Source organism: Mustela lutreola, chromosome 4 (genome assembly GCF_030435805.1).
Source record: "Mustela lutreola isolate mMusLut2 chromosome 4, mMusLut2.pri, whole genome shotgun sequence".
Classification (NCBI taxonomy): domain Eukaryota; kingdom Metazoa; phylum Chordata; class Mammalia; order Carnivora; family Mustelidae; genus Mustela; species Mustela lutreola.
Window position 1 is genome coordinate 149916947 of NC_081293.1, and position 13462 is coordinate 149930408.

Genomic DNA, 13462 nt, shown 5'->3' on the forward strand with positions numbered 1-13462 from the left:
TATTACAGACAGAGATTACAAGTAGGCAGAGAGGCAGGCGGGGCGGGGAGGGGGGTGGCGGGAAGCAGGCTCCCTGCTGAGCACAGAGCCGGATGCGGGGCTCAATTCCAGGACCCTGAGATCATGACCTGAGCCAAAGACAGAGGCTTAACCCACTGGGCCATCCAGGTGCCCAAAGCATGTATTTTTGTTGGGGTTCCCTTCAACTCAACCATCAGTGTTTAAATCAGTAGAGAAGAGAGGGATGGGTGACAATAACCATTTTATTACTATCAGGGTTTCTGGAATGCATAAAGCAAATATCATTATTAAAACCAAAAAATATTATATTTCACTGGAAAACAGAAAACTGGGACCTACAATGGCCTGGATGAGCAGTGATAACATTTGGAGTATGTGAGGAGGTTGAATATGAGGGCTGCAATGTTAGATGACTGGGAGAGAAAGACTCAGCAAACCATCACGTATCTTTTTCCCTTTATCTTCTGAACTGCAGCTGGTTGTAAAGACTTAGGGTGTCCTTAGTATAACCTGCCTGACAGCCCCTGGTGCTGAGCCCTTAGGGAAGCTAAGTTCCACCCCTTGGTCCCCTACTCCTTCAGTATTCTGTTGGACCAGCTCACATCCCCAACTGTGTCCCCACTCCCTAAATGTAGTCCCAGAATTCCAAGACTAAGGTCTCCAGAACTTGTTTCTTACTTTATTGCCAGGATCAGCCTCGTCAGTGGAGATAGAGAAACAAAGCACAGAACCTGTCAACCCCATCTTCTCTAGTTGGGGGTTGACAGAATTCATTTGTTAGCCTTCAGCCCGTAGACTCCCTGCATCAAACAGAGTTATAGTTAAATGAGCATTGGAATAAACCCTCATTTTTTTTCACAGAAGGCTAAATAAACACAAAATCCACAAAAACTAAACAAACCTTTCTTTCCCCTCAAATCCCCCACTGGCATCCCCCAGCCTCCCCACACTATTCACAAGTTTAGAGCCTGCAGAGATCAAGGCCAGTCTTAGGCAAAGCAGTAAGGTAGCCCCATAACTGGATAGTTTTCTGTAGCTCCTTTTCCCTTGCACTGACTTCCTTCTGTGCTGTCCCACTGCCCCTGGAGGTAGAAGACCCCTCTCTCAGCCTCACAAGTCATCACAGTGCTTCTTCCCAGGGCCCTTGATCATGTCTGGACCACAAAGAAAAGGAAGGCACACACACAGACACCCAATTCTCCCAGCCCTGGGAATGGAGGCCTTCTCTACACCCCCATAGGAGTGCCATTACAGAAGAGGGTCCCCAGAGGCAACAGTGTTTTCTAAAATTTTGTCCTTAATTGTATATTTCAAACACTAACAGGTACAAAAGACTTGGGAGTTTTTTAGGTGGTGAAACACTGCAAATCTCCCCATATTGCCCTGCTAATAATGGAAATTCATTATTCTGTAAGTTTCCCTGATAAATCTTTTCATCCTCAAAACTTGAGGGCTAAAATCAGGAAATGAAATTGCTATCTGCCAGTAGTTCCCCAAGATAGAATGGACTGCAAGCTCTAAATGATCTTTTATGTAAACTGAAAGCAAATCATTAGCAAATTAAAATGGGATTATTATGGGAGCGCCTGGGTGGCTCAGTCCACTAAGTGTCAGACTCCTTATTTCAGCTCAGGTCATGATCTCAGGGTCTTGAGATCGAGCCCCCTGTCAGGCTCCAAGCTCACCAGGGCAGTCGGCTTGGGATTCTTTCTATCCCTCTCCTGCTGCCCCTCCCCCCACTTGCGCTCCTGCTCTCTCTATCTCTCAATAAAATATATTTTTTAAATGTATTATATGGACACCTTGGCAAAAATACTCAGGACTTTAAAAAGCAATCATTAAAACTACTATGTCTATGTTAGACTGATAGTCTCAAAAATACTCCATATGTACACTATGCACTCCTTTTCTGAGAAACCATTCTATTCATATTAACTTCATGTTAGAAAAAGCTCTGACTGGCTTTTTTGATATTTCCCTTCTAAGTGAAACCATTTGAATTACTGAAAATAAATTTCATTTTAGATTGTTAAAAATGCATGTTCATATTGTGTGTTGTGTATTTAATAATTTCTTTAGAATTACAATTCATTTCTCCTGTGACTAAGTAGGGCATTCTAGGTATGGTGGAAAGATGAACATGTGAAATTAACCAACAGGTCTAATGTTTCTTCTTCCTCATTTTTATTCATTTGCAACCCTTTCCACAGTACCAGTCTGTTAAAATGTAGTTCTATTTGAGGCATTTATTTAGGTAATTTAGGTAAAAAAAAAAATTAGGTAAAAAAAATTTAGGTAAATTGAGGCATTTAGGTAAATGCTATCTTTTTTTTTTTTTTAAAGATTTTATTTATCTGACAGACAGAGATCACAAGTAGGCAGAGAGGCAGGCAGAGAGTGGAGGAAGCAGGCTCCATGCTGAGCAGAGAGCCCGATGCGGGGCTCGATCCCAGGACCCTGTGGGATCATGACCTGAGCTGAAGGCAGAGGCTTTAACCCACTGGCACCCCAGGTAAATGCTATCTTGCCAAGACATCTCCAGAGGTATTGGGGAAATGACAGAAATGTGAGAACTCTGCAAACAGTCCCACAGGTGCTGAAGCCCACCAGGTCATCCCTCTGGAAACCCAGACCCCTGAATCCCACAGATGTGTGGGCCACCTCAGACCAAAGGCTTTCCTTACTTCTTTAACCCTCCCTATGAACTGCTCTGCATTTTTGTCTTAAACACTCTGTGACTTTCAGGCATTCTTATCACTTTTTTTCCCCTCACATAAACTTTGCTTCCCACCCTCCCCACCCCGCTCCACAGTGAGGCAAACCCTGGAAGCAGCATTTCCATATTGCAAGTCCTCATACTGTGAATGCTGAAATCCATTCATTGCTTCTGAGCCAGTCATTGTGACTTAATATCCTACCCTTTAGTTCTCTTATGATCACTGCTCTTTCTGTAAACAGTAACATGCAGGAGACGGTGTAGGGCAAAGATAGTACCAAACACCAGCAAGGTAGAGAGGCTGTTTTTATTATTTTGATTTCCTTATGTTGTATGCTCTGTGATATCCAGCCAGATGATTTCCTTATGTTGTACGCTCTGTGATATCCAGCCAGATGAGCTCTGTGGTTAATATTATATTTGAAATGAAAAAGTTTCCAAGTTCTTCAAAATTTGCATTCTCAGAGGCTGTCTTCTTGAATTTCTACATTTTAAAAGCAATCTTCTGACAACTAAGATCATATTTAAATCGGCTCTGCAAATTCCAGCAAGAAACTGAGTCCACATCACTTGAGGATTTATTCTGTCGACTTCCCTTGCTTCCCCCTAGCCAAAAAGATAAACCATTTAAAAATTCGTAAAATTAAAAATTAAAAATTTTTTAAAGTATTCAACATAGAGCTACTTAGACTCCCTGGGATTTATGGTATAAAAGGAGAAAGGGACAAAAAGATACAATGTCAAGAACTGGAAGAGAAAAATTCATAAACTGAATATAACTCTAAAGCAATAGAACAAAGCAAAAATTAATGGGCAGACTGCAATTCTGGTTTGGTTATTCTTGAAATAAGCCTGAATTAATTTGTTCAAAATGACCCCTACAGAGCTGTTTTAAGGGCACACGGCTCCCAGTTGCATGCATTCCTTTCATATAACAATTAAGAAGCAAGGCTAAAGCATACAACCATCTAAAATAACGCGCAGCCAGAGAGAAATGGGCTTTAGTTTCAGTTTACCTGCAGACTCTTGACTTGAAGTCTCTGAAAGTATCTGCGCCTTAGTTTTGCCTTTTGTAAAATTCTCTTTGGTTATTGCATGGACTTAAAAAAAAAATTCCTCTGAACATTCCCTGGCAGAGAGGAGAAAGACCTTGTTCTTGTTCTGTTCCCATCTCCCATCCTAAGCTTCTCTGCCATCTGTAGTTTTTCCCTTCCCAAAGAAGAGTCTTCTCTGACATTCTAGCAGCTCACAGTATAAATCCGCCCCTGACAGCTCTATCTGGCAAGTGACTTGACTTCTCTAAGCCACATGTACTCAACAAATACTGAGTTACATATATATATATATATATATACACACACACGCACACACATACTCACACTACTAATAAGTACTAATATGCCAACTAATTTTTTTTAAAGATTTTATTTATTTGACAGAGATCACAAGTAGGCAGAGAGGCAGGTAGAGAGAGAGGAAGGGAAGCAGGGTCCCTGCTGAGCAGAGAGCCCAATGCGGGGCTCCATCCCAGGACCCTGAGATCATGACCTGAGCCCAAGGCAGAGGCTTTAACCCACTGAGCCACCCAGGCGCCAACAATTTTCTAAAGGGTGAGCAAGACAAAGCCCCCACTTACTAAGCTCCCATTCTTATGAAAGGAGAAACAATGGGCAGCTGGATAAAGAAGCAGTTAATATAATGTCAAGTGGCATCGAGAGAGCCTTGAAGAAGATTAAAGCAAGATAATGGGAGGAGCGTGAAGAAGGGACGCCATCAGGAAAGGGCTCTGTTGGGTATGAGGCTGGGTTAGAGTCTAAATGCAGTAAGGGAGGTCATCAAGTCTTGGGGAAAGAACAGCAACTGCGGACAGGAACAAAGCTTTGGAAAAGAAGCTTGTGTGGCTGGAGTGCGGTCCGTGTGAGACAGAGCAAGAGGTGAGGACGGGGAGGGATGCGGGGCAGGCATATGTGCCCATGGATCACTGTGGGACCTTAGATTTTATTGTCTCAGGAAGTAGTTAGATAGTTTTATCAGAGGAGTGACATGATCTGATTTCATGTTATAAAAATGGCTCAGATTGATTTTGTGGAGGATCACATGGGAGTGATCATGGAAGCAGAAAAGAGGAGAAAGGAGGTCATAGTAATGGCTACGGCAAGAGATGATGGTAATCCACTAATCTATAACACGAGGATAATGGCAGCAACAACTGCGTGGCACCTCTGGGAGAATTAAATCAGAAAATACATCTAAGTGGCTCACCACAGCACCAGTACATAGCAATAACTCAATGCCAGCATTATTGTTGTCATCATCAGGATTATTTGGGGGCAATTCCTCAACTCCAACTGCCAGCTCCTTTTCTAATCTTTGGCACTCCCTTTGCTTGAGGGATTTCATATACTTTTTATCCCCTCTAATCGTGTCCTCCTGTGTCCTAGAGCAGCCTTGCATACAGGAGGGTATATGTGTTTGGTCAAAGATGTTCAAAATGGGGACGCCTGGGTGGCTCAGTTGTTAAGCAGCTGCCTTCGGCTCAGGTCATGATCCCAGCGTCCTGGGATCGAGTCCCACATCGGGCTCCGAGCAAGGAGCCTGCTTCTCCCTCTGCCTCTGCCTGCCATTCTGTCTGCCTGTGCTCGCTCTCGCTCCCTCTCTCTCTCTGACAAATAAATAAAATCTTAAAAAAAAAAAAAGATGTTCAAAGTGCTTTGTCAAGGCTATTTTTATTCCTTGTGGTTGCCAGTCCTGCCATAACAGCCGAGAAGCAGCCTGGAGGAGTGTTATGGAACAGTATTGCTTCCCATGGGACATCTGGTAATGTGGGGGTCATTTCTGGATGTCACAATGACAGGGGGACAGTCTTGGCACTTAGTAGGTGAGGTCTAGCAAAGCTAAATAAGAAAGCCCTACACAATAAATGATTTCCTACCCAAACTGCCCATGCTGTTGCTTTGGGAAACACTTAGGTGGCAGGAGAGTCTCCATGCAAATCGTAGCAGCCCAACTCCAGGGAAGTTTGCCACTGGGAGGGGTGGCCTGAAGAAGCTGATGTAGAGGATAGAGCATTGGGCTGAGGAGAAGATCTCAGTCTCAGCTAGAACAATGTGGATTTAAATTTTCCATTTATTGTTAAGACTCCGCTTCCATATCCATAAAAGTGGAAGAATTTTCCTTTACTACTTCCTTGGAAGGTGAAGGAAATTCAGTAAGATAAGGCCTGTGTATTCATTTATTAAATCGTAAACCATCCTGAGGCTGAACAACCTGTCTCTCTGCATGCACAAATTGCTAATGAGATAGAAAATACAGTCTCTGCCCTAGAGAATTTATAATTCAATCATTATTAATAAAGAGCTGCAAGATCCCATTAGAGAGGAAAGTAGGAAATGTGTTTTCAAAACCACAGGCCTGGTTTTCACAAGTCAAGCATTTTATATTTAATTAAACTTTGCAAATGCCAATTCCTTTTTCCCCAGTTAAGCTGATTTTCTCAGGTATATCTATAATGTACCAAAACATGTGAAATAAAAGATACTAAAAAGGCTATGTGGCCTTTTTGAAACAAACTCACAGGTAACATTATTTATGACACTTACCTTCCTTTAAAAATGGGAAAGGAAACAACCCACTGGTACAAATTAAGTTTTTTTCCTGTTTTGTTTTAATTATGATTATCTCCTTTATGGCAAAATAATCTCATTGGAAGAAATTCTGATCCTCTAGGATAAATTTGAACTGATCTTTTATCAAATTTTATTTTTACTACTTCTATGCCTTCATTCATTATTCACTCACTCATTAATAGATTATAATTATTATCTACCAAAGGCCAATTTTGTACAAACTTTGTCCTAAAGGGCACTCCTAACACAAATAAACAACAAAATGGGAATGGGAGGTATAGTAGCAACGAATTCTAACGGCTAGAGCTTGTGTAATACTTTGAAGGGGGTAGCTTTCCTTAGTAAAATAAATTACTAATAACAAAAAGTAACAAAAAAAGAATTGTGTTAAAAAGTATTGAGATTTAAAATTTGGCAAACTAGGTATACTATATAAGATTAATCACTGTTTCAGACACTGACTGTTATTTATCCTATATTCACTCCCCTTTTCTCTGTTAACAAATGCCAATTCATTCAGGTAGCAGGCAGAGACCCCTCTATTTCAGTTTAGATGGATTTCTGCACCATTTCCAGAATATGAATCTTATTTTGTCTAACCCAGTCACTATCTTGCTATAAAGGTAAATATAGGAACCAGTTTTAGATAAGAACCAGTTTTAGTCAATCAGATATAAATGAACATCTGTTGTGTGGGCTTCCAGGATAGCTTTTGATCCACTGTATTTAAAAAAAAAATCTGACTAGGGATGTATATTGTAATGCCAAGAGCAATGACTAAAAATAGCAATAACATAAAGGGGTACAGCCTAAATACCAGCAGATAAATTTATATGAAATACTAAGAAAACTTTTTAAAAACCAAAAGTGTGAGAATAGAAGAACAAGAAACAGAGGCTATAAAAGATGAGATATTGAAATTGTAGAAATAAATCTAACCATATCAATAATTATATTAGGTTTATGATCTAAACATATCATGTAAAAGACAAAGATTGTCAGAGTGAATAAGAAAGCAAGACTCAACTATATGCCCCCTGCAAAAGGCATACTTTAAACAAAAAGACAAATATGTTTGAAAGAAAACAGAATTTTTTTTAAAAATGTGGTGAATTCTTAAATAATGTTTAAGCAACTCAGACTAAGTCAGAAAAAAAGGAAACACACAAAAACAAGAAACTGATAGAAAGCAAACAGAATGGCGGGCTTAAGTCCCAACATATCAATGATTACATTGAATATAAATGGTGTGAACATGCCAGTTAGAAAACTAAGATTGGCAGAGTGAATAAAAGAATATGATCTATCTATATACTATCTACAGTAGCTGCAGAGCACTGGATAAAGGCCAGAAATGCAATTAAAAATCCTACAATGCACAGGATAATTCTTACCTCTTCCACAAAGAATTACTGGGGCCAAAATTTTAATAGTGCTGAGGTTGAAAAGCTCTGAGCTATAGTAATCAAGACTGTTTGCTACTAGCAAAGACATAGCATATAGACCAATGGAACAGAATACAGTCTAGAAATAGAACCATACATATATGGTTAGCTGATTTTTTTTAAAGTGTTAAAGTAATTCAATGAGATAAGGAAAATCTTTTCAACAAATGGTATTGGAACAATTACATATCTATATGGAGAAAAATAAACATGAACTCTCTTCAAATTACACACAAATTTAAGTCAAACTGTATCACAGAAAATAAATGTAAAACTTAAATCTGTAGCACTCCTAGATGAAAACAAATGAGAAAATTTTTTTACCTCAGGATAAACAGTGTTTCTCATATAGAAATACTAAAATACAGATCATAAGGGGAAAAAAATTGTACTTCAACAACCAAAGAAGATACATCAATGGCCGTTAGGCACGTAAAAAGATGCTCATTATTGTTAGTTATTAGGGAACTGCAAATCAAAACCATAGAAAGATACCACTCCACATAAACTGAGATGGTTAGAATTAAAAAAAAAAAAAAAGAAACACAAGCAATAATGAGTGTTGGTAGGGAGGTGAAACAATTGCAACTCCCATAAACCCCTGGTAAGTGTATAAAATGGTGCCCCCACCATAGAAAACAGTTTGGTGATTTCTCAGAAGGTTAATCATAGAGTAACCATACAACCCAGCAATACCACTCAGCTAAGATCTAAATGTTTATATACCTCCCCTGCCCCCCCATTCATATGCCAAAATCTTAATGCCTGATAGGATAGTATTAGGAGGTGGGACCTTTGAAAGGTGGCTAGGTCATAAAGGTGAAGCCCTTGTGAATAATAGTAGTGTTCTTGTAAAAGGGATGCCACTGAGCTCCCAAGATCCTTGATTGTGTGATGACACAATGAGAAGTCTACAACCCTGAAGAAGTCCCTCACCTAACCATGCTGGCATCCCGATCTCAGACTTCCAGCCACCAGCACTGTGAGAAATAATTTTCTATTGTTTATCAACTACCCAGCCAGTGGTATTCTGTTATAGCAGCCCAATCCAAGACATACTCCTATATATATCCGCAAGAGAGATGAAAACATATATTCACATAAACACTTGGATACAAATATTCATACCAGCTTTATTTGTAATACACAAAAACTGGAAACAACCAAAATGTCTATCAATAGGTAAAGAGATAAACAAATTGTCATATACCCATACACTCAGCTACTATTTAGCTATCTTTTTTTTTTAAGATTTTATTTATTTATTTGACAGAGAAAGAGTGAGTGAGAGAGGTAATACAAGCAGGGAGAGTAGGAGTGGGAGGAGCAGGCTTCCTGCTAAGCAGAGAGCCCAATGCAGGGTCCCATCCCAGGATCCTGGCATCGTGACCTGAGCCCATGGCAGAGGCTTAACGACTGAGCCATCCAGGTACCCCACTATTTAGCTATCTTAACTATAAAAAGGATAAACTATTGACTCTCCACCATAACATGGATGAATTCAAAACAATTATGCTGAATGAAAGATGCCAGAAAAAGTATGTACTTTATGATTCCATTTATATAATTCTAGAAAATGGAAATTAATATTTAGTGACAGAAAGCAGACTAGTGATTGACTCCTGATGGAATTGGAGGGAAATATATATATATATATAATTTTTTTTCAGATTCTCTTTTTTATTTTTAAGTAAGTTCTACACCCAACATGGGGGTCAAACTCACAACCCCAAGATCACGAGTCCCATACTCTACCCACTGAGCCAGCTAAGAATTCCAGGAAGAATACTTTTGAAGAGGTACAAGAGGGATGCCTGGGTGGCTCAGTTGGTTCAGCTGCTGCCTTCAGCTCAGGTCCTGATCCTAGGGAGATTTCTCCCCTCTCCCTTACTGCTTCCTCTGTTTCTGTTCTCTCTGTGTGTCAAATAAATAAATAAAATCGTCAAAAAAATTAAAGAGGTACAAGAAAATTGCTTATATTTCCTTTAAGGGAAAAAAAGAGGTGTAGTAACAATATTTAAGCTTCTGTAATAATGGAATAATGTGAATGCAAAGGAATTGATTAAAATAAGAAATGTGATTTGGCTAAACTTCCTTTTTAAAAAAGATAAAATATTTCACACCCTTATGTTTATGGCAGCATTATTTATAATAGCCAACATGAAGCAACCTAAGTCTCCATCACTAGATGAATGGATCAGGGCAGCTGGGTGGCACAGTAGGTTTATCACCCTATTCCTGGTTCCAGCTCAGGTCATGATCTCAGGGTTGTAAGACAGAGCACCCCTATCGGGCTCTGTGCTCAGCATGGAGTCTTCTTATGATTCTGTCTCCCTCTCCCTCTATCCCCTTCCCCTTTGCTCTCCCTCCCTGAAAAAAAGAGAAAAAGATGAATGGATAAATGTTATATATGTCTATATACAATGGGATATTACTTAGCTATAGAAAGACTAAGATCTTGCCATTTGGAATAACATGGATGGACCTAGAGGGTATTACATTAAGTGAAGTAAGTCAGACAGAGAAGGATAAATACCATATGATTTCACTTATATGCAGAACCTAAAAAAACAAAACAAAACAAAACAAATGGCAGAAACAGAACTTTAAATACAGAAAACAAACTGATGGTTGCCAGAGGGAAGAGGGGTGGGAGGATGGGCAACATAGGTCAAGGGGACTGGGAGATACAGGCTTCCAGTAATAGAATGAGTAAGTCACATGGATAAAAGCACAACATAGTCAATGGTATTGTAATAACATTGTATGGTGACAGATGGTAGCTACATTTGTGGTGGTGAGCAGAGCATAATGTATAAAATTGTTGAATTTACTATCTTGTACTCCTGTAACTAATGTAACATTTTGTGTCAACTATACTCCAATTAAAAAAAGATAAATATCTGGATTAAAAAGAAATCCAATAAATCTGATGCTTTTAAAGGGCATCTTAAAACAAAAATACATAGACAAACTAAAAATTGGGATGATCTAAATTGAGGATGAAGAAAATTGAATTTTTTTGATACAGGATTACACTCATGATAGTGAATAGATTTCTTACCAAAAGCATTAGGAAGTAAACAAGCTCCCTATATAACTGTATAAGGTTAAAAAAGAGAGGGGGTGGAAAAGAGAAGCCAACCAAGACACAGAGTCTTAACTACAAAGAACAAACTGAGGGTTGCTGGAGGGGAGATGGCAGGGGATGGGTTAAATGGGTGATAGGCATTAAGGAGGGCACTTGTGATGGGCACTGGGTGTCATATGTAAGTGAGAATCACCAAATTCTACACCTGAAACATTAATACACTGTATGTTAACTAATTGGAATTTAAACAAAAACGTGAAAAAAATAAAAAATAAAATAAAAAGAGAAAACCTAACAATATCGATATTATATAACCCAAAGGATACAGCAACAAAAGACATAAACTAGGAAATGCCTGAAGTACAAAAAGAAATGGAAATAAAAATATACTTTAAAAAACCTCAGTACTCCATTATCAGAAAGACTATGACAAAACATACACATAAATGTTTCCTTAAAAATTAAAAGTTGAATAAATGAATACATTAAATAGTAATAACTTAGTTCATAAAAAAGTTAATGATAAGGCAAGAATATATATTCAAATTATTGTGGGTTTTTCACAAAAAGTAGCCATATTTTGGGGAACAATGACATAACTAGGAAATGCACAACGGCAGAAATTCAGCAAACCATATACTCAGAGCACAACAAAATGATATACAACAACAGGAGAATTTAGAAGTGTCCAAAGTGAAGGGGTACCTGGGTTGCTCAGTCAGTAGAGCATGTGACTCTTAATCTCAGGGTTGTGAGTTCGAGGCCCACGTCGAATGTAGAGATTACTTAAAAATAAAATCTTTTTATTTTAAGTGTCCAAATAGAAATATATTTCTATATATTTTCCTAATGCATAGTTAAATTACAAAATAACACAATACACAAATGCATTATGTCAAAATTCATGGGATATTGTAGAAATAGAACATTATAGAAGACTGTATTGTTCTAATACTAAGAAATAAAAAAAGGGAAACATCACCTGGTTTTCTACATTAGTTTGAGAAAGAAAACAAACTAAATAACAAGCCAAGAGAAAAGGGAAATAGTAAAACTGAGAATAAACATATTCTGAGGAGAAGGAAAACTAAAATTAATAGCACCAATAGTTGATTCTGCCCCCCAAAATTGATATAAAACCATTAAAAAGAAAATGCCAGTCAGTAAAATTAACTGCTGGCTTAGTAAATGTTTGTTGAAGAACAAATTAATGAAGAAGAGACAACAAATACAAGAGAGTTAAAACAGGAGAAATATGGACTTATATGTGCAATATATATATAATGTGAACATAAGTATTAATAATCATCGATTCTAGGAATCAACATTTCTAATATTTGAAATTTTTATTGTAAAATCTTAGAAGAAAAATTAGGAGAACATTATTTTCTTATACTCTAACTAAAGTTTTTTATTGCTACCTATAATGCCAGAATATTGTAAATACAATATTAACGCTGATAAAACAAAAACAAGAAAATAAATATAGTAAGACCAATAACATAGAGGATGTAAAAATTCCAATCCTAAAGAAAACTCAGTAACTGAAAGTGAAAAATAATTTATCTTTGGGACCTCATAGTGCTTATTTCTGGAAGGCAAAGTGAAATAGAGCAGGCTTTATCATGCTTTCAAGAGGAAAATGGTGTAAGTCATATTTTAAAAGAAAAGACTTTATTAAAATCATCTTGTTTAATTTCTTCTCATAGGAATTTAATAATAACATTAAAGGAAATTTCCCCAAAAGGAAAAAATTACCATAATCTCCTAAATAAATCTTTATTTCATATCATTATTTCTAATCTTTCCCCAAATGCAGATATATTTTTACATGGCATTATGTATTCTGGGTTTTCACATAGGATATCAAATCTGTTTCATTTCTACACATTATTTAATAAAAATGAAATATATTAGTTATGGAAGTCTTCTTTAATCTGATTAATAATTTCACCATCTCATAGAAGGGATTTATTTACAGAAAAATACAAAACTCTAATAGAGGGAAGGAAAGATAAATTTATGAAGACATATGACTTGTTCCTGTCTAAGAAAGCTAAGTAAAATATTAACAGACTTACTAAATTAGATTAAATTAAATACCAGTTGTACTCTCCAGCCCACTTTCTTAATAAATTAATAGTGAAATTTATCTGGGAAGAATAGTGAACAAGACTATTTGGCACCATTATAATTTGATGATGATGATTAATAATCATAGTAGTAGTAATAGCAATATTATCTTCATTATCTTATTGCTAGCATCCTTTTTTTCCAGAATGACATTGATACTCACTGACTCAGATCAATTAATGTTTCCATCTCCACTGACTCCTTAGTAAAGAAGAGAAAATTCACATACCACTCTAAACAAAGAGGCAGTGTAGGCAGAAACAATTCAAGAAGACAGAGAAGAGATTTTTTTTTAATACATCAAAATTTGAAAAGAATTCTAAAAAGGCTAGTATTAAACATTGAATATTATTTTTATTTTTTGAATTTTTTGAATTTAAATTCAGTTAATTAACATATAATGTGTTATTAGTTTCACAGGTAGAGTTCA

General features: G+C 37.3%; 1 protein-coding gene across 2 annotated transcripts in view; it reads right to left on the bottom strand.

Annotated features, from left to right (window-relative positions):
- Window positions 1-3099: 3099 nt before the first annotated feature.
- The window catches only part of HYCC1 (hyccin PI4KA lipid kinase complex subunit 1), a 135155-nt gene continuing 124792 nt past the window's right edge, over window positions 3100-13462 (bottom strand). The window contains exon 11 of one of the 2 annotated variants that reach the window (XM_059171343.1): window positions 3100-3343. In XM_059171343.1, the coding sequence (XP_059027326.1) occupies window positions 3222-3343 (122 nt within the window). In that variant the 3' untranslated portion in view covers window positions 3100-3221. The remainder of the gene's footprint in view (window positions 3344-13462) is intronic. The other variant, XR_009352872.1, reaches the window with a different exon arrangement.